At 32.4% G+C, this 23,191-nt stretch overlaps 1 protein-coding gene across 4 annotated transcripts in view; it reads right to left on the reverse strand.

Annotated features, from left to right (window-relative positions):
• Positions 1–23,191, reverse strand: part of LOC148238473 (uncharacterized) — a 64,002-nt gene that overhangs the window by 25,023 nt on the left and 15,788 nt on the right. For 2 of the 4 annotated variants that reach the window (XR_015811957.1, XM_088201918.1), the window contains exons 4-11: positions 19,696–23,160; positions 18,491–19,578; positions 17,140–18,229; positions 16,821–17,077; positions 16,649–16,754; positions 15,586–15,699; positions 15,356–15,514; positions 14,068–14,204 (exon numbers count right to left, since the gene is read on the reverse strand). Coding sequence is in view for 2 of the 4 variants with exons in the window: in XM_088201918.1 (XP_088058044.1) it covers positions 14,068–14,204; positions 15,356–15,514; positions 15,586–15,699; positions 16,649–16,754; positions 16,821–17,077; positions 17,140–18,229; positions 18,491–19,578; positions 19,696–23,160 (6,416 nt within the window). In the remaining 2 variants the exon portion in view is untranslated. Of the gene's footprint in view, positions 1–14,067; positions 14,205–15,355; positions 15,515–15,585; positions 15,700–16,648; positions 16,755–16,820; positions 17,078–17,139; positions 18,230–18,490; positions 23,161–23,191 lie in introns of all 4 variants that reach the window. The other 2 variants (XR_015811956.1, XM_088201909.1) reach the window with 1 other exon arrangement.

Genomic DNA, 23,191 nt, shown 5'->3' on the forward strand with positions numbered 1-23,191 from the left:
TTAAAGCTTTGAAATTCACATCTGTTATACTTAATAGTGAGATCTGTACCCGATTTTCTAAAGATAGAACATATAACATGTTTTACATGAATACGCTTACATTTGTTTTGTCTGGAAAGAATTATTATAGTAGTATATTGTACTAATATATTAATTAGGCTTATTTATATTAGGTTCTGCTCTATATAATTACACTTAAGTTTATGGTACATTTTTGTGTATTTTGGCATAAATTTATGTTGTTCTCTGTATATAAAATTGGGTTGAAATTTGACCATGACACGTAGACACTAATTGTCCAAGGCATTATTTTTTCTCCGCTATCCTAGTTCTAAATACCCGATTTTTATCATTCACGTACGAGCATAAAATAATTGAGTGAGTGAAAGAGAATCTGTGAAAATAACTGAAAACATAATTTGGAACGAGACATGACACACATGCGCCGATTGAGCTGGCGCCATTCTATTACATATTTCAGTATCTCTTATAATATAATCCATTGCATTTTAACGACACTGTAATTTAATAAATATATACTTATTTTTATTTTATATTATTATATAATCCGTCACTATTCCGTTATATTAATTTTGTTATGGTCATAAAAAAATAAAGTATATAAATACATATACATAAATCATAAACCAGCACGATATACCAGTTGTATAATCGGTGACTAATACCTGAAAGTCCCGGGTTGGAATCCTATATGAACCCTAATGTTTTTTTTAATTTCTATCCTTCCTAAAAGATTGGAATTGCTGATTATTATATAGTTTTAATTCCGATTGATCATCACAGATTCAGTTTTATTATTATAAATATGCTAATTATTACAAAATCAAGCTAGAAATTATTAAATTATAAATTAGTAATAATTTATAATTATTAAAATATATCACTTATTAACTGATTGATTTTAGTCTGGTATTGTAACGCATTGGGCTAACGCCTGCCACGTCGCAATTGAAGAAATACAATACATGATTATATATCTGAAGATATTTCGTTTAGTAGTTAGATAAAGGCATATTTGATAGTGTGTTTAATTTCATAATGATAGGGTTAAAACAGTGTGCTCTTTTTTGCACTTGTGTAAACATACGTATTAGTTTGAAAATATCGCTAATTTCATATGTACATTTAAAATATAAATTTATTTTAGTAATAACACTATATTATTGTGCAATTTTTGGGAGATTTACATTATCATTTTTTAGTTGATAAAAAATCACAGTTATTAACTAAGTAGTAAAAAAATATATGGAAACATATTAAATTTTTTTATACACAATCTCTTTCTTTAAAACAACATCTGATTTTTTTGAGCACAGATTTATTTAGAAGCACACAGTGACACCACTACAATATAGAGATGAGAGACAAATAGTAATGGATTCCATAGGAATGTAACGCTATTTTTATTCTATTGACGAATCGATTAATTTTAAGCTGATTATTTTAATACATTGGGTAGAGAATTTTCAAAGTAAAATATTTATTAATTCTAATAGTAACCTATTTTCGCAAAGCAAGCTCTTCTAACTTACGGAAACTCAATGAATCATATCAAAATGCAGTAAAATATTATTCGAAACAATTAAATTTGCAACATCTTTAATAAAAATACACCTACAATATAAAGATGAGAGTCAAATAGTAATGGATTTAATCTGAATGTGACGGTATTTTTATTCCCTCAATGCATACTTTTGAATAAAATTATTATACAACCTCTTTGGTAAAAATCAAGAAGTTTTAAACAGAATTTTAATACTCATATAAGTTCGAGCAAATTATATAAAAGCAAATGTTAGAATTCTTATAAGGTATACAATGAGATGAAAATATTATATATTTTTGTAATAATTTGAAATACTTATATAATATTTCCTCGAGCAGATTTTTCCATGCGGAAACTCAGTGAAGCATATGCCGCTACTCATTTGAGTTTGAGCCGATTACTTAGAAACGCATGGAAATACTCATAAAAAATATAGTATGAGAGGCAAATCGTAATGGATTTTTATATAAGTGTAACGGTACATATATTCCCTTGTTGCAGACTATTATTGCCAAAGAAACTTAGTTAAATTGAATATTAATAAGATAAAATTCATATTATTTTAGATATGAATCTTGAAAATGTCTTTATCTAGTTGTGGGGATTTCAACCACTCGCAAAATTAGCTTCGACCATTTCGAACAAATGAAAATTAAAACCAAATCGTTTCGAAAGTAAGGCTTAACAATGAAAAAAGGGTCAGAAAGTGAGATTTCGGGGCTAATACTTCACAGAGAATCTATTAGCACAACCGTCCCGAGGTGTTAATTTTAACTTTTTGTTTTAAAATGATGCGCAATAGACAATGCGTATTACTCTGTGCAAGAGGACGATTATTATTATTATTATTATTCCTATATTAACATTGGTATAAATACGTGTAATCTATTTCGTGCACCACTGCCGTTATTGGTAATAAGTCCCTACGAGTCCAACCCTTCGGGTGGGCACCCAGCGTGAGACGGCCGGGTGAGCGGTTCCCTACCACCAGTAGTACAAAGTATGTTATTGCAGTTATGTTAGTGTTTCTCTCGAGCATTTATTACGTTATCATCATAGTAATAGCACTGCCCCCCAGGATCTACGAGGGGTGCTTATGCTAACCTTAGTCGCAACCTTTAATCCCTGGAAACCCCGTAGGGGCTGGGCTCTTTGGCTTGCTTGCGTTACCTTGCAATGCTTTTTCGTCCTAGTGTAGTGCCTCGTACTCTACCTCAGATAACTAGCCCAAGAGTGTCCATTCCCCTCAAGGGTTTTTTGATTTAACCTTTATTAACAATAGTCGAAAGTAACTATCTAGACATTCCACTTTTAAGGCGTAAAGTAAAATGTGGATGTGTCTAAAAAGTGGTGCAATTGGACCGCTAACATCCTCATCTGCGATTCGTCAGAGCTGTTGCAATATAAAAGACACTTGGCCACAGCAAGGTAAACATAAAGAAAGACGCTCCAAAAATGAAACAGTCACAGCAAGAGGCACAACATCATCATAATATCGCGACATAACCCAACCTACAAGATTTCAACTCAACAATTCAGCGAAGACTCTCTAACTTTAAAGAACAGCTATTTCGTTACTAGCTGATAACTTTTACTAGCTTTTCCGGTGTCTATTTTGATTGCAAAGTCACACTTGTTTGGCCTCAAAATCCGAAATAGTTTTTAATAACAAAATTTTTAACTGAGTGTATATTATAAACTTTTATTTACAGGAAGGGCAAAGAACTGTACGATTAAAATGAAGTAATAGTAAGAACTTCTAGGTCTTTTCTATTCTATGTTATTTTTATATACTAAGAGGTTTTCAAATATGATTGTAGAGTTATATTTAGATGTTTTACAATGTTGTTTTCAGTGACAGTGGAGCTGATAATATTTTTGAGACGCTTTTTGAAAATTTGAGATAAAATGGTGGAAGCTATTTTTACCCAAATTAAGACTATTGATCACTAGAGAAATCTGATTCCAACTACATATCCATGTAGCATGTAAATACTCAATGGGTCAAGTTTAAACATTTTTTTTCATTCAACATTTTCTAAGTAAAGTCCTGTCAATCCGTGAGAGTTTTCACGGTCGTTCAATAAATCTTGTGTTTGTGTTTTTATTTTTCACGCAGATTTTTCACCAAGGCCGCCACCTTTTTGCGATTTTTTCAGCACAAAGTGGGTCGCGTACGATTATTGATGACCCACTGGTCAAGAATACGGAATAACCGCGTCGTTAATTTATGAATAGAACTCGATGCGTTTCGGCGTGCGCACTAACCTATAATCGACCATACATGACGAAAATACGTGTGCAGAAACCAAAAAATAAAACGATTTTGCATCTGTTCCCTAGTAAGCTCACGCTGATATTACGTGCTATAATGTTTTTTTCTATGTTATGTCAAATGACTAGAAAATATATTTCTCGTGCAAAATTTAGACTCTAAATTAGTATGTTTACAACTGTGATTTTTAAAGAATACTAAATCAAATATGTCAAAGCTAAAATTTCCATGCCATTAAAATATATTATTACATACATACGTCAATTACAGTGTAAATATTATTTTTACCAAGCTTTTTTTAAATACACAATAATTATATATAATACACATGTTACTGGTTTATAACCATTTTCATCTTTACAATTAGTTATAAGATACAATTTGATAAAAAATAAGAATGTAAAACAAAACATTTGTGGTTATAATTTAAGGGAAAAAATTAAAAAAACCTTTTATAATTAAGGCAAAATAAAAATAAAAATACAGGAAACAAAAAACTAAGAGTACATTTCATTATTGATATGTTGTCCTTAGCCTCTAAAGCAATATGTACCTTTGCATTTACTGCTTGTATTTTAATTTAAGGTTGATTTTATCATAGTCACCTATACAAAAATTTAGTGAGTTAATATGGTTTCGCGAGATATTTTTCTAGTATGAAAATTAGTGTTCTTTAAATATTGCTATCGCATTTTTTTAAGCTTAGTATAAAAACGTGTTTTAAATAGTATTACTGGTGTTACTCCACACCATAACAGAACAGGCATATGCTAAAATGAATCAAATTAATTGTTTATAGAATTATTTATTTTATATTTGGCGTGCTTTTTCTATTATATATCGGTCTAAGAGCCGCAATGGCGGCAAGCCCTTTAAAGCGAAGCTCCAAAATTTGTTTATTATATTTAAGCTTAGAGTCCAACTGTAAGCCCAGGTATTTAACGCTCATTTTAAATTTTACGTTATGGTCCTCTTCATTTAGTAGAGGTTGAAAATAATTGCTTATGTTCTAATTCGGTTAATTTTAACTATCCACCTCTCAAAATATTTATTTTAGATTTTAATTTTGTTTTGTAAATTATTCGCGATTGATTTAAGACCGTAAGCACTACTTAAAATATTTGTAATAGATAAACGCGTATTTTTTTAATTTTTGGATATCGTTCATATACAAAATAAAAAAGGAACGGACCGAGAAAACTTTTTGATTAGAAAAAAAATCATCTAATTTAAAAACATATATTTCTATATGTTATAAATACTAATCTGTAATTTTAAATAATGCTAATAATTTTTTTTTTTTTTTGATTAAATTAAGACCATCGTGGCCTAACAGGTAACCCCAATGCGCCACGATGGTCGAAAACAAATTTTAAATATTTAAAACATAAAAAAACGTATATATACATAAATATAACAATACTTAAACATAACAAAAAATTATAAAATATCAAAATTAAATGATATAAACTGGATCAGATCCTCGTAGCTGACATTAAATAAGTCAATATGTAATGCCAGCGTATTAAGGAGCCGGATGGCCACAGCTACAGGCGAGTCGGCAAGTGCGGATGTCCTAGCCCTAACGGCCATCAAAAGAGGACGCGATTGTGATTCTCGAAAAACTGGAATTCCTCGAGAATAGCTGCAATGTCGACAGCACCTTTTAATAATTTGAAAAAATGCTTAGCGACATACAGCTTTCTGCGAGAACTCAGCGAATCATATCCCAACGCTCCTAAAGGAAAGGCGCTGGGATATAAGTACGGATAATAACCAAATGTCCTTTTGTAAAGGTATCATAAATACCTTTTTTGAATTTTTTCCACTAAAAGGGAATATTTGGCTATTCGGGGATTCCAAATTATAGATCCCGATTCAAGAATGCTACGAACTAAAGTGTCGTAGAGGATGCGAATAACTGACGGATCGTCAAAGTGAAAGGCATTCCTCATAACAAAGCCGAGCACCTTGGAAGATTTATCACAGACGTCGTGTATGTGTAGAGAGAACCTCCATTTGCTTTCGAAAGTGTTTCCGAGATCTTTAGTGGAAGTTTCTCTAGTCAAAATGTTACCACCGAGATGGTAGAAATAAGCTGATGGCGAACGGGATCGAGAAAATGACAGTATGGCACTTTCCGACACTAAAGGGCAGACGGTTAACGGAAGCCCATCTCCATAGAGAGTCTAAATCGCTTTGTAGAGAGGAGCCCACAACAGATCGAATGCATTTATATAATTTTAAATTATCTGCGTACAGAAGAAAACTTGAATTTTTAATTGCTGTATTTATGTCATTAATAAATAGCACAAAAAGCAGAGGTCCCAGATTGGATCCTTGAGGAACCCCCGAAGGGGGAAAATATTCTTTTGACAATCGTCCACCATAGGTTACAAACTGTCTACGATTGCTTAAATAACTCGAGAATAACCGAGTTAAATTATCTGAGCAACCGAGGTTCGACAATTTATTTAATAATAACCTATGACAAACATTGTCAAAGGCTTTCTCAAAATCTGTATACACGACGTCTGCTTGAATTCCCGCATCGAGAGAAGTTGTCACCGTTTTGGTGAACGACAGAAGGTTAGTAACAGTGGAACGGGCAGGACGAAATCCGTGCTGTTGGTCTAACAAAATCATGTAAAAATCATGTAAAAGAGATTTCACTTTTTTACTTTAAAAAATCATAATTATGATCCACAACTAAGTATAAAATTAATATGTACAGAATATCACAGTTCCATAATATAATTTAATATTAATAATAATAATAATTATTTCTCAGAGCTTTGTAAAGTCAATATTGTTGAATAAAAATACAACAATTTTTTTATGAAAAACTTATGATACAATTGAAATATGTTATAATACAAATAAATCTTTAGGGAGAAAAATGTGCAATATTTCTGAACTGAGTTATTTACCCAAATATTAAAGATACACATATATTTATCACACTTCAAGTAAATCTACGAAAAATACAAATCCAGATTTTCTCAGCTTGACATATTAGTGAATTTGATATATAACGACACATATGATAAATATGTTTATAAATAAACAAACAAAATGGCACACCACATTACCGTTTATTTTTACTATCAATTTATCAGCCACATGGGCCAAAAAATATATATTCAATCGTAATCATTGTTAACAAATTTAGTTTTTATAGCTTTTTTTTACACATAAAAATTAATCAAAGCGAGCTTTTTATAATGTTGTATATACACATTAAACGAGGAAATATTCGAATAGTGCCACAACATTAGCGGCAAGGTCTCATAAAACTATTTCAGACCCAGACCAAAACTGAATAGAATTAGACGAATCCGCGGGCAATATACCTGATATGCCAAAAAATGTGGCAGATGTGGACGTTTTTAACACGTTTTTCCCGAACACGCTCGTTTATTAAACTACACACGAAAGACGGCGATCTTGGCACTAACGGAACGTTATAATAATTGTATCTTTCCCATTGAGCATGACGCAACGGTGGCCAACTGTATGGAGATCGGAGGGGATAGACGGTTCGATTTTCGAATCTGCATTGCTGATTTTTTATTACAGTTAAATAGACGTGTTTATAATTATACCACCATGCTTTCTTCATACTTCCACTTTCATTCATTCAGTGTATATGGGGAAAAGTTTGCCATTGCTCTCTATGTATATAATTTATGTGATAGTTTTAAGATATAATATATCATTTGCGATTATATTTTTATTTTTATTTTTTTAGATTAAATTAAGACCATCGTGGCCTAACAGGTTACTCCAATGCGCCACGATGGTCGAAAGCAAATAATAAATTTATAAAACATAAAAAAAACGTATATATATAAATAAATATAACAATACTTAAACATAACAAAAAATTATAAAATATTAAAATTAAAAGATATAAACTGGATCAGATCCTCGTAGCTAACATTAAATAAATCAATTTGCAATGCCAGCGTATTAAGGAGCCGTATGGCCACAGCTATAGGCGAGTCGGCAAGTGCGGATGTCCTAGCCCTAACTTCAATCAAAAGAGGTCTCGATCGTGATTCTCAAAAATGTTCCGGAACCCAAAACTGGAATTCCTCGAGAATAGCTGGATTGTCGACAGCACCTTTTAGTAGTTTGAAAAAATGCTTAGCGACATACAGCTTTCTGCGAGAACTCAGCGAATCGTATCCCAACGCTCCTAAAAGAAAGGCGCTGGGATATATGTACGGATAATAACCAAATGTCCTTTTGTAAAGGTATCTTAAATACCTTTTTTTAATTTTTTCTACTAAAAAGGAATATTTGGCTATTCGGGGATTCCAAATTATAGATCCCGATTCAAGAATGCTACGAACTAAGGTGTCATAGAGGATGCGAATAACTGACGGATCGTCAAAGTGAAAGGCATTCCTCATAACAAAGCCGAGCATCTTGGAAGATTTATCACAGACGTCGTGTATGTGTAGAGAGAACCTCCATTTGCTCTCGAAAGTGATTCCGAGATCTTTAATGGAAGTTTCTCTAGTTAAAATGTTACCACCGAGATGGTAGAAATAAGCTGATGGCGAACGGGATCGAGAAAACGACACAGTATGGCACTTTCCGACACAAAAGGGCAGACGGTTAACGGAAGCCCATCTCCACAGAGAGTCTAAATCACTTTGTAGAGAGAAGGAGTCCACAACAGATCGAATGCATTTATATAATTTTAAATCATCTGCGTACAGAAGAAAACTTGAATTTTTAATTGCTGTATTTGTGTCATTAATAAATAACACAAAAAGCAGAGGTCCCAGATTGGATCCTTGAGAAACCCCCGAAGGGGTAAAATATTCTTTTGACAATCGGCCACCATAGGTTACAAACTGTGTACGATTGCTTAAATAACTCGAAAATAACCGAGTTAAATTATCTGAGCAACCGAGGTTCGACAATTTTTTTAATAATAACGTATGACAAACTTTGTCAAAGGCTTTCTCAAAATCTGTATACACGACGTCTACTTGAATTCCGGCATCGAGAGAAGTTGTCACCGTTTTGGTGAACGACAGAAGATTAGTAACAGTGGAACGGGCAGGATGAAACCCGTGCTGTTGGTCTAATAAAACTTGCTGAAAGTGATTGTAGAGATATTTAAGAATAATTATTTCAAATAATTTAGCAGGAGCTGACAACGCTGCTACTGGTCTATAATTCTTTATATATAATCTGTTACCCTTTTTATTAATAGGGGTGACTTTTGTGCATTTCCATAGATCAGGAAATGATGATGTTTTGATATATGGTTACAACTTCATCAAATCATTAAAAAAATCCGCGTGATCCGGTGATGTACACTCAGTATACATGTAAAAACGTGTAAAGAATAGTGACAAAATGTTTTAAGAACATTAATATCACTACGAAATAATCAGTATAATAATAGGAAAAATCGAAACAATTCAACAAGTAAATGCATTGGACAGTAATTACACATACCAAATATTTATTTACAAAAAAAATATTGAAAATCTCTGTTCGTGAATCGCTCCTATATGAAACAAAAAATCCGATTCGTTTGAATGATTTTATTATGTTGATAGTTAATTATTGAATATTAGAAGAATACTAAAATATTAACATTTTATTCGACATATTAATAATAAGATGACATATACACTTGACGTACATCACAGTAAAGATAAGGTTAACTTCAGAAGCAAAAACAATAAACAATATATTCGTGCGACGTATATGACTATATTCTTGTGATTCGGCTCTATCACGCGCGAATGAATGTGTGTAAAAATTGGAAGCCATGGCATTCACTGCACTAAACCATACAAGTAAAATATATACTTGAGTGAATTCAGGACAACATTGGACAAGCGCAAATAAATCTTTAGTTACCATTAAGTTTTTAATACGCCCATTTAACATATTAACTGCTTTGATATGATAAAACGATACATATCGATCCACAAATCCATCTTCGCTCGCATACAAAACAAAGTTAAGCACGAAAGCTGACGTTTACACAGCAATTTGTCCGTTGAAAACTCAACACCTCGAGACTGAAAAACGCAAATCCTCACCTTTTTCCTCACGTGAACCAGAGCCAAAACATAAATACATATAAACGGCATAAACGGACCGAAATACGAAAATTATATCATCGCCGAGCAGAGTTTAAAAGCCCGACTTAGTAAAAAAGCTCCCTTTGATTTTTACATTCGCAATAAATCAATCCGTAATCTGAAAGCTCGGATAAGCGCGGCGAATCTGCTTAAAAGGCACGCTAGCTTTAGAATTTTACTATGTTTGTATTTATAACTATATATAAATAAAATAAATCTGTATCGAAGACTCAGATTGTTACGGTCGAAAGCAAAAGCGTGTTTCTGTCGTCCTTTTATGTGCAAGACACTAAATTTCAGAGTGCAACGAATCCATTTCTTTCAATTTGAAGTGACTAAAAATACTATCTCTAAAGTTTAGACCTTTTGTGCCGTTTGGAGTGCGGCGCAGAAACGTTGGCAAAACAGCGCACATAGTCTATATATAATGTGTATTAAAATTCGCGTTTTATGAACACGTGTTTTGTATATTATATGTAGATATATACACACGTGTATATACAAGAAATACTATCGAGATAAATATTGATCTTGCATTAACTTGGTACACAATTTAAAGATTGATTTTATAAATAAACCTAAAGAATGGAGCTATAAGTAAAAGATACGATAAATGCATTTTTAGTATAAGTGCAATTGTATCTTGAAAATTATGTTGATGACAGGTATTTGCCCAATGTGTCATACAACATGATTTAATTATTCAAATATAGTTGAAAACCTTACATGGGATAATAAAATCATTAATTCTGATTATTTTAGACACGATTAAGATCGAAAAACACTGATATGATTATTATGGGATTCAAACCTAGTTCTTTCAGCTATTAGTCAGATATTAATTAGCATCCATTAGATTAGTTAAATCTAAGAAAACCTACTAATAATGGCCGAACAAAATTATAACTAATTCCAATCGATAGAAATTGAAAAACACTAGGTCTTTCAGGTATTAATCACCGACTTACACCATTGGTATATCATGCTGATTGAATCAGGTTATTTTGTGAAGTTAAATCAACATTTTGACAATGCTAATATTTAGTTTTTAAGTGTAACAAAATAACTTTTTAATACCTAAAATTAACTACATATATAAAAATGATTGAAGCAAATTTCTAATTTAGGTTATACTTTTTTACTTAATAAACTTTTATTACATTAAAATTTAATATAACAATAAAAGATACTACGACTAATTATTTTATTTTAATTTTAATGTATAGTATAAATTTTGGTACAAGCGCGCAATTTTATCAAAGCGATTCGCATAAAGCGAGTTGGACCAAAAATAAAATGGCGTTCTTTGGCCAACGCTACTCCCACGCGAATCGAACACAAACATTGCCTTTTTTGGACAACGGCAGCTTTTCGTCTTTTATGTTTTTCATTCAACTTTCGAGTTATTTTTGCTTGCTACCATTCAATTGTCACTTGTTGGCAATTCAGCCAACGGCGCTGGTTTTACGCACAACAATAGCTAAGAGATAGAACGCGTGCGATTCAGTTTATCTATATTTACTTGCGTCTACCAAAATATCTTCTTTAATGGATTGCGTATCAGGACCGATGTTAATAATGTTAAATACTTAATCGTATCATTACCAACATATCCATAAAAACGTTGGAAGAGCCGCTTCATTTAATTAAATTTTTCTGTACTGCTAAAACATTTTTTTGCTAATCACTCCGTTCCAGGCGCTTGACCAAAACCTAGACGACGGTCTATACACAGACAAAAGATTGTATTTTTATTTGCATAAGATTTTTTTATATGTTTTATGATTAAAAATGCATTATATCTGTATGCCTTTATGTGAATTTTGAAGTGGTATAAGCAATGTATTCCACGCATATTTTTTACATTTCTGAAATATCTTCTTCGTCGATATTCCTCAGTAAGAAAGAAATGACAATATTTGGACTACTCACATTGTAACATGACAGACGTTAGCCCAATGCGTCACAACGACTAAACACAATCAACACCTACAATTAAGTCTAGAAACAATAGACTGAAAGCAAAGTAAGACAAGTGAGTATCGAATGAAGCACATGCAAACTGAATTTGGACCATTAAGAAAGCGCAAAAACAATTATCCCTTCTCAGAATTCAAAAACACACGTCAAAAGCAATAAAATCATGCCGACGCAGTCGCGATTTTATTGCTTTTGGCGTGAATTTTTGACTTCTGAGAAGTGATAATTATTTTTGCGCCCTCCTATTGACCAAAATTTGGTTTGAATATACTTTGCCTGATACTCTTATATAAGAAGTCTTTAGTAATATCGGTATAAAGAGCTATCATATTTTTAATAAGCACAGATAAACTATGGAGCCATAAGCGAGGTGCGACATATGTCTGTTCTTCTTTTACTGCTTATTTTTCATTGAATGAAATATTTTAGATGACCTAATAAAAGTTCTAAAACTATATTCTATAATTAGTTTTAGAACTTTCATTGGGTTAGGTTTGGGTTTAACAGCAAATGAACGTTTCGCAACTGTCAAATTGGGTTTCACAGACTTTTTAGAGCAGCATATTAGCGCCTATCAGTTCAATTATATTTTCGCTAGTAGAAATATATATCTACTGGTGAAAATGTATTTTTAAAATGCTACTGCAAAAATTATTAATATTTTTCATAATTAATAAAATACAGCATAATAAAAAAATCCAAACATATTTTTAAATTTGTGTTTTTTTTTTTTTAAAAGTTCAGAATCTGAAGTTTGATCACTCTTTATATATGATATCCTTCATTTTGGGAATGACAAACATGCCTATGGACTTCTAAAGATTAAAGACACAAGAATCAAAAGGTGTCAAAGATCTGCCTACTGTATTCATCGAAGCGTTAAGAGGTTATACAAAAACATAAAACGATATATAGATTATTAAAACCGGCTAAACCCACAAAAAACGAAGGAATATTAACCAGCGGGAGTGGCTATGACTTATGCACAGTAATGTATGCTAACTAGGTGTCGGTATTGGGCAGCGGTGTCAAAAGCTAAAGAGACCGGATAAGTGGTGAGTAATCTCTCAAAATGAGTAAGTGAATGATTATCAACCCTTTTATATGATCCATACGAGTAGCTTGGACAATAAGAACAATATTATTTAAGCTTATGAGACATTATAGTCCAACATATTCAAATATATTTCTTCAGGGCCATTTTTATGAATAAATAAAAATAACTATTCGTAGAGCGAAACAAACATTAATTTAGTTTCGACGATAACAATAAATTTAGTTGTAACAAACGGATTTAGTTTAGTTTTTGGCCACAGTGATTCACGATTATTGTTTTTAAAAATCTGTGGTTTTGCATTTTCAGTGTTATCTTAATTTATTTTAAGGGCTCTAATGTTTAAATAATGCTTACTATTTAAGATTTAAAACATATAAAAATATAATAATAATATAAAATTAGTTGAATTTTTACTATAGCCATATTTTATTTTAATCAATATTTTTAATATTATACAATATATTAAAGGGTTAATGTCTGTTTGTAAAAGAGTACAAACTAAATTATTAATTACCTTTCCATAATTAATATACCAGCCAACGGTTTTATATTGGACTAAGTAAAAAAACATATGTGGATGTAAATATTTAGTCACTATTTACTACAGATGTAATGAACACACACAATATATGTGATGTTGATAAACAAATATTTTAATTTATCAAATATAAACCAACAGACTCTCTCAACACAAGCACTATTTATTTTTAAGGTTTGATTCATAAACATTCAGAATTAAATTTCTATTATATAGAAAACTGTACGTTGATTTTTAACGTATACTAGCATTGTTATTGCTTTAAAATTCTACAATTCACATCTGCGCAATTAGCATCATAACATTTACACGCTTTTATAATTTTAAATGCAGACACACAAAAAACTGACCCAAATCTGTCAGCGTGTGATAGGTGATCTTTCGGTCAATTTAGAAATCATAGCGTCATGGCTAATAGACGAATGAGTAGAGATAATTTTCAACCACAAGAAAAAAACATTGTTCCTCGTCATCGTAATGGAACGTTAAAAAATCCAAAAATAACGCATGCAATGAAAGAGGCAAACGTACCTGTTTGTATTGTTTGACTTGAGATTTGGCATCGTCGACGAATCCACTCATCCCGTGCATTAACGCAGTAGCTCCCAAGAATTTGTTCAACAAAGCCCGGGCCTCGGCGTCTTCTGCTGTATCACCGTCTTCGATTACTGTAATTTTAGTTAAAACAACAAACATTAAATGTGAAAAAATATACTGTGATAGATAACATTTTGGGATATAAAAAAATATTAGTCATAACATATTTAGAATTGATTGATGAAACACAATTAAGCTATGAGATCTTGACATAACTTGGCTTGAGGGTATATCAGTATGATTAACTTGAATATCTAAGAATATATAGCAAGGTGACCAAGTTATAAAAGAGTATATTTTATAAGAAACTGAATGGATCATATTAATAATTAATGAATTTTTAATATTCAGCATAAATATAAAATAATTACCGGGTGATAAAAATATGAAATAGCACTCTATTGTCCTCTAAATTAGTAGCAGTGTCAGTACGTAGCAAGTATTCAATACGAAGACACAGAAGTAACTTAAAATGTTCACGGCAATGTAAAGTAGCTCTCTTAATGGCTGCATATATATTATTGATAAAGAAAAGAAACAGTAATGGACCTAAGCTGGACCTTTGAAGATATCCCAAATGAGCTTAATATTCATTAGAGCTATTGAAGAAGAGTCTGACAAGAAAGTTTACTCGGTTTCCAACAAAGAATTTCATTAAGTCGGTGTGAATACATTTCTTAAATACAGTTTTGATGAAATCAATCTGTAATTTGATAACGAAGAGCTTTATCTTTGCTTTCAAAAAGCATGATTGATTAATTACTCTGAAATCTGAATGAACACTGTGCTGTTATAAAGATTCTTTTTTTCTTCTTAACTCTCTTAAAATATACTTTTTCTTTGAATAATGTTGTCATGGAAAATATTATTTGGTAAAATTGTTAAAAAACTAAATAATGGTATTCATAATACTCGGAGGTGGTTTTATTTTAAGAAGTAATTTACTGTACCTCTAAAAAGGAAATGAAACTTTATACGGCATAGTGAATTTTAGAGCTAAAGATGAATTTTTTTAAATATACAAAGTTGAACTTAAGAAAGCGTTGCATTATGATAACACTCCGTTCCAGTCCACTTGATAGTGTCACCATATAAATAAAACATACATATGTATATCTAAGATAATATTTTCTCACACATTTTATGGCAAATAACCTTACGTTTTAAGTCAATAACAGTTGCATATTGTGAAAAATAATATTTATTTTAATAAAAAACAAACCGATATCAGCATTTTTCATTCTTGTTAGGATGTCCTGCACTCCAGTCACTTTAGTTCGGTCGTCTAAAAAAGACGTGTGACTGCCAGAGTGGTGTTCGATAGTAGTCGTGCACATTTCGGTTGAGTTGACACTATTGTTACTACTTGTACGGTGGACACCTAGAGCATACAAACAATAAATCAATATCATATAATCTATTCGTATAAATAAAGCTTTTAATAACACATACCTGGAGTGGATGATCGACTTGAAAGACTTCCTGAACCTGTATCTTTAAAACTACTCGTACGTAGAATCAATCCCGCTTTGGGATACGTCGATTTTTCAGTTTTTGTAATCTCAACTACAAAGAAACAATCATTTCATGAATGAATATATTTGTAGTATATCAATAATAGTATATAATTAGGATACAAAAGGAAGTTATGGTTAAATATAAATTGTTTAATATTAAAGTTAATTAATATAACATTTTTATGTGCTGAACGTAATCAATTCTCAGATAATATTTTATTTTTATTTATGAATGTAAAGTGACAATTCATAAATGTATTTCATAAGTAAATTATACTACTATAAAACTCATTCATGTCTATTTTTATGGATGCTATATAAAAATGATAATAAACTTATATGATAATATCATACTTCAAATGTTCCAATACAAGAACACATAAACACTACTAATCATCATGGTCATGTAATCTGCTATTACTTTATGGAGTCTAGTTGTTTTAATTAATCCACTGGTTGTTATCTCGATTGTTTTCTATATTGATTTTAGTAAAAGTCTAGACAAATACATGTGTTAACACCAAGTTAAAACATTTTCAAATGAAACTCATAAAATTTAATAACTATGATGTAATATTTGGTCATTGAACCAATAATATATAATGTGTTTTGCAATATACTCAAGAGTTATGTCTACGTTTAAATTTAACCCATGAAATGCTTTTGCTAACTTTGTGTAGTACTAATATAACATAAGAACACACAGCGTGTGAAATAATAACAATTTTATAATATTGGTTTTCAGATTGGCTAAATGTATTTACTAATTATTTTTATATATTTTTAGGTTCATTGAATATATATATATATATACAATATGTAAAAATTGCATATGGATAAAAGTTTAAAACTCCCCCTAAATCATACTACTTCGGTGTACTCTCCGTTGATTTTTCAACAGGTACAATTCTAGTGCTAGTATAATATTAGGTGCCTTTAGTTATAGATTTACTAATCATATGATGATTAGTAAATTAGATTATGATGGAGATATTTACCTGCATTCTTAATGAATTTCTCAGTCAGAGATTTCACAGATCCACGACGAACTGTTGCCGGATGAACAATCACAGGAGATGACTGAATTGCTTTCGGTTGACTTGTCTATAAATAACATAAATCGTAATAATAAATACTTCCAAGTATATTGAGTATAAATAATTCACATACTTTATGTATCTTAGAAACTGGATTTCCAGTCGCTCCTCCGTAACGAGTCGTCGTCGTGATACTGCTGATTCCCCTCCGACTCTTATCTTGCATCACCTTCTTAATTTCATTCGAAGCTTTCGACTCTTTTATATCATTAGAGTCTATTATTCTTTTGAGATCTGCTGGGTTTGTGGAATACGCTGTAATGGTCACTTCACCTTCTGGCTCGTGACCGTTCTCTGAACGGAACTCTTGTTTGATGACGGTACCTTTTACTGGAATTTTAATATAAATATTACATTGATATTGATTAGTGTAATATAAATTGACAACATACCTTCACAAGTTTCATAGGTATTGCTAGCTTTCCTCAAAGCCTTTAATCCGAGCAGTATTTTTCCGTTTTCATCCACCGGTCCAACGCCATAACCGGACAATAGCACATCTGTAGACTTACGTGCATTTTTCGACGGACTCTGAGATCTTTTAATCGTTTTGCTCTTCTCTTCGAACCTCTTTGTAGAATACGTTCTATTCTCTGAAGTATTTGCTTTACGTAGTATGTTATTAGTTACCCATTCAGGTTTTTCATCGGCTTGTTTCTCCTTGGAAAGTTTACCGAATAGATCTTTCGAGGATTGTTTGGTTTTGAATTGCGAATAAGCATTGTGATACTCCGTTTTTTTGGCTGTTTTGATATTAACAGGCGAGACATCTTCTCTTGGTTTTTTTAGATCGGGACTAGGATTTCTTGGGTAAAGTCTCTCGGTAGGAGAATCTAAACGTTTCGGACTAGGACTACGGGTGGTGTGTCTACTCTCAGTTTTATTTTCCACAACGGTAATAGAAGACTTTCTTGAATGACTATCAATTATATCACTTTCTTCTCTCTCTTTCTTAATATTTGGATATTTAGGAAGAAATTCAGATTTCAAGTTATTCGACGCACTAATCTTCCTCATGTATGCCGTTGTGTATTCTGAAACTTTTGATGTTTTCTTAACAGACACAGGAGTAGATTTTACTTCTACTATCTCAGTTTGAATGTAGTTTTCTTTTTCTGATGCACTTTTCTTATCAGTGGTTATTTTTGTGAAGTTCGATGTCACTTCTTTGTCAACGTTTTTCTTCAACGGACTCATACTTCTCTTTCTGTCCGGACTGGTTGTTTTTGATTTTGAAGGACTAGTTTCTCTAACATGCGTTTCCGTCACTGTTATGACACTACTCTTCTTCACATTGAATGGAGAAGGACTCTTCTCAATAGGAACTGTCTGTTTTGTCTTCCTTGTCGGACTTACTTCGCGTACTTCTTCATTTTTATTACAAATTGTAGAACTCATCTGTTTATTTTCCAGATTCTTCTTTACAATTCTTATTTGAGCTCTGATACGACGTCGTTGTTCATAACCTGTGATCTTTTCAAGCTGAAAAATAAATATAAGATACTATAAAATAAACTAATATTTATACTCGGTGATGATTAAGACAACTTAATGCAAATAAGCTGAGAGAACTAGTAAAAACATTAAAAGTGCAATCAAAATTCAAAAGACAGCGCCCTATAAATTATCAGGTGGTATACCTCACAAAGTCAAAACAGTAGCTTAAAATAGTCACTGCAGACCATACATTTTAATTGCCAAAGATCAACTTTCAAAAATATTATATTGTAACAAATAACTCACCATCTGTTCTAAAAGATTTATATCATTTATATCTTCGATCGTTGGTTGTATGTGTGATTCCACAGTACTACTTCTCCGTCTTTCTGATGTATACGAACTGTCTGTACTCGTCCTTCTCAATTCAACTCCAAATTTACCACTTCCTCTGCGAGTGCTCACAAAGTCTTCCAAAAGAGGATCCGGTGTCTCCGATGGTTTGATTTGAGTCACTTCTTTTTTCTGAGTATCAATCTTCTCGGTTAGATGTGACTTTTTATATCCATTTTCAATACATACATTATCAACGTCTTTAGGTATCACATCAGGAACTGATTCGACCGTTGATGATTTTTTATATACTCCAATATCAGTCAGTTTCGTTGCTCTTTTATAATACAAATCATCAGCGCCTTGATTATTGGCGATGTTTTCGAAGAGAGCTTTTGCTTTTTTAACAGTATCGGTGCTCTTTAAAGTCGTCACCGGTTTTAATTGAGTAATCTTCTCTGGCGACTTGGGTATCGTTCTTTCAGGCGTAGTTTGTGACTTAAGATGAACGAATTTGTTATCAACGGTCGATTTTTTAGCTTGCGATGATATAGTTTCTTTTTGAACCTTCAATTTGACATCGTAATTCGGTTCTTGATGCTCATATTTATTCTTTACGTCACTTATCATCTTTGTAGCTTTAGAGACAAGACCTGGAGATGTTTCAATTGATTTTTTTTCATTAGTATAATCATCATCTACGATTTGAATCTTTTCAGTTCCGTTGAGGTAACGAGATACTTTATCGTTAACGCTCAAACGATACTCATCATTCTTGAGTTCATTATCAATCTCTTTTCTAATGAAATCATTAGTAAGAGATTGTTTAGTATCAGAAACCTTAACATTCTCGGAAGCGGTGATAAATTTAGATACTTTATCAGATACACTCAATAAGCAATCGTCTGATTTTAATTCTTCTTCTACTTCATCAGTGATGATCTTCTTGTTCAATTGTTTTTTATTGTCAATCACAGCGCCTGTTTCTTTCATAGCTTCAGAAAATCTTGATACTTTCTCGGTGACGCTCAAGAGACACTCGTCTACGTCGTCTTCATAATCTGAAATTTCAACAAAACGCTCAGATGAGTCGTTTTCAGATATGGTGTCGTGCATGATTTTTTTATTGCGTGCAATATCTTCAGGTTCTGTGATTTTATCAGGGAATCTCGGTTTACCTTTATCGTCTGATGTAACTGGAATGGGACATATGCGATTCGGTGAGCCTTCTCTAGATGACGTAGCACGTTGATAATCAACTTTAACGTTTTGATTCAACGTTTCTTCTTTCACTGTATGTTTTGTAGTCTTATTTGTACGACTATTAGATATGTTTGTTTTATTATTCGGAGAAATAGTCTTGGTTGTTGTGGTCTTAGTAGTTTTTGTGATCATAATTTCAGGTTTAGATCTAACTCTGGTGTGTTCATGTTTTGGAGTTTTCATGGTAATATCACTAGTAGTCCTTGTTATTTTAATATCTGGACTTCCAATTTTAGGACCTTTAGATTCAATTACCGACCGATTCATTTTGCTTATGGGCGAATCCTTAGGTTTAATTTCATCGGTGTGTCTTTTACACAATTCAGTGACCGTCTTCTTTGTAATTTTATCTTCAACAATCTCAGATTTGAATTTATTAACATCAGTTTTAGGTTTAGATTGCTGTAAGTTTGTAGCTTTACTCACTGCAATATCCTTCTTGCGCACTACCTCATCCACTTTCTTTACATTTTTATTATCTTTAAAGATGTTGTATTTATTTGAAGTTAATATTGTACGAGAAGGTTCCTGTTTTTTTGGAATTGATGCGTCCCCAACTACTTTTTTTGCTTTAGAATCATCTTTTTCGAAAGCAGGTTTAGAATCTCTGACACAAGTAGTTTTAGCAAGAACTTCAGTTGTTTTTGAAGACTGTACGGTTTGCTTTTTAGTTACTGCCTTTTGAGGCGATGGACTTCTCAATGGTGTTTTTTCAGGAGATGATACAGCCTTTTTAGGAGATGGACTTCTTAATGGTGCTTTATCAGGAACAGAGACAGCCTTTTGAGGCGATGGACTTCTCAATGGGGTTTTTTCATGAGAACATACTGCCTTTTGTGGCGATGCACTTCTTATTTGTGTTTTTTCAGGAGAAGTAACTGCCTTTTGAGGAGATGTGCTTCTCGATGGTGTTTTTTCAGGAGAAGAAGTACGTTTTGTTTGTTTAACAGGACTAACATCTTTTACGACATGCTTCTCTTTCGGTGTTGATGTAATAGGTAATTCTTTTTTAGGCGAAGCACTTTTTTCACGGAGAGTATCATGATTTTCCAATCCTTTTCTTACAGGAGATTCTCTTGATTGACTCACACTCTCCTTGACTTCATTATAAATGAAATCAATATTTTCATCCGATTTCAAAGTTTCAATATTAATATCACTATCATCAATGAGCTTTTCCATCTTCGGTTCTTCTACCGACACAACGTTACCATGTTCATCAACAGCAATATATTCAGCATCGACCAAATTTTTTACTTGATTCTGTGTATCTGAAGTTTTCTTCAAAGAAGACTTTCTACGAGTGTATGTTCCAGTATCAGATTTATCAAAAACTTCAGCCGATTTAATACTGGAAGTCAATTCCCTATCAGGACTTGTAGAAGATATATATTTATCCGACAATCTGGACCGAAGTGGTTTTTTATCTTTAGGTAATATTCCCAACTCTGTTAAATTCCTCTCGGCGCCTTCAACAAGAGTTTTCTTATCAGGCATTCCGAGTATTTTACGGCAACGTTCTTCATACGTTTCGCTTCTTACATAACGAGCTTTAGGTTTCTTATCTGAATTTTCTGGATCATCTTTCTTCACAACATAGTGCGATTCATTATTTGTCTTCTTTAAAGAACTCTTCCTTGTAATCTCATTACTTGATGTCTTCATTTCATTTACGTCTTCATTCTTATTTAAAGAGCAAACATATTCTATATCACTAACTGACGTCGTAGGTGAACTATCGCGACTTCTTTGTGGTGCTTTAGTTGGTGAATACGTACGAGTCGGGCTAGTAGTTGAAGATTTACGAGGACGAGTGGGACTCATGGATGGTATCTTAGAAGGACTAGTTGTCCTTTGTTTTGTTACAGTATCTTTCGAATTGATTTCAATATCAGATGAAGTTTTAATTGACGGTTTACGTTCAGGACTTTGTTTTTTGTTCATCGGTCTCTCAATCTCTTCTACACTCTCCTTCTTCCTTGGACTGAAATCTCTGCTTATCTTTTTATCTGGACTAACACTACTCCTCAACGATGAAGTACTAGTCCTCAAACTCTTCGTACTCCCTCTTGTAGGTGAACCTCCTCTAAAATTATATTCCGTACTAGATCTCAAAGAACTTGCCCAAGCGTTGTGAGTCGGGCTCACATCTTCGCTGATCTTCTTAGTGGTATAATCAGTTGTATAAGTTGTTTGATAGTCTCCAGTTTGGTTCTTATTATAAACAACATTAGATACATTATCAATATCCTCCGGTCTAGCGAACTCAGTATCTAAAATCTTTCTATCGACTTCTTTGATCTCATCTACTTTTTTCGATATAATATGAGATTCCTGTTCAGATTCAATCAATTTACTTGAAATATCTGTTACTTTATGAGCTTCGTTAATAATAGGTCTCAAATCTTCTATTACAAACTCATTTGATGCATTTTTATCATATATATTAACTTTATCAAACTTCTCCACTCCTCTATCTTCAACAATGTCATGAAATTGTTCTGCTTTGTTTGATTCAATAACATTCGAATCAGTTATTACATTAATGAGCTTTTTCTCACTTCTTGTATTCTCAAGTACTTTACTTTCATTATTAGTTAAAACGTTATACTCTTCTTCAGAAATATTATCAGAACATACAATCTTCACTTCAGGCTCAATATGACTCTTCAACTCTTTATTAACATGAGATTCTGAACTTGTAACGGCAGTGGAAGAAGTAGAATCAAAATGCTCCTTTTGCTTTTTACCAGTTTTTGATGTCCAAGAACCTTTTGTTTCCCGGCTTGTACTCGTTACAATCGAGCCGTCCGGAAGCTTCCTAGTTTCTGTTATAACAGTAGTGAATTCATCAGGATGCTCTACTTTCTTATTCATCAATTCACCTTCGGTTAAAGAATCTTTCATAATTGATCCACTTTTAATTGTAGATCTTTCTTCAAACATATCTTTTTTGACTTCGTTACTAGCAAATTTGAATTCGCTATCGTCATGAATGCTCTTGATTGCAGATTTGATATCTATATCGTCTATCTTATCGTCGATAACATCATGTTTGATTGTAGATGAAGAATGAGAGAAGGAAGATCCTTCGGTGTTGGTTGACGATGTAATCGTAGTACCATCATCGGTGTTTGAGACAAATTGCTCTTTAGCCATTGTTTTTGAAGCATCTTCAGTACTGTAATGCTTCATGTTGTCGTCTTCGATTTTCGTGACAGCATTCTTGTTTTCGTTCAATCCTGCATAGGTCACGTTTCCACCGTCGACTTCGCGGATACCAGAAGTATGAGCGGCCGATGTGTGAATCAAAGTGTTACCATCATCGCTGACTTCATTCTTTGATACCACGTTCCAACCATTGTTTGATTGCTCTGCCTCTGAAAATTTAAGCAAATGTTTTAAAAAATA

This window comes from Plectrocnemia conspersa, unplaced genomic scaffold (genome assembly GCF_051122295.1).
Source record: "Plectrocnemia conspersa isolate PC_06_02 unplaced genomic scaffold, ASM5112229v1 ptg000001l, whole genome shotgun sequence".
Lineage (NCBI taxonomy): Eukaryota > Metazoa > Arthropoda > Insecta > Trichoptera > Polycentropodidae > Plectrocnemia > Plectrocnemia conspersa.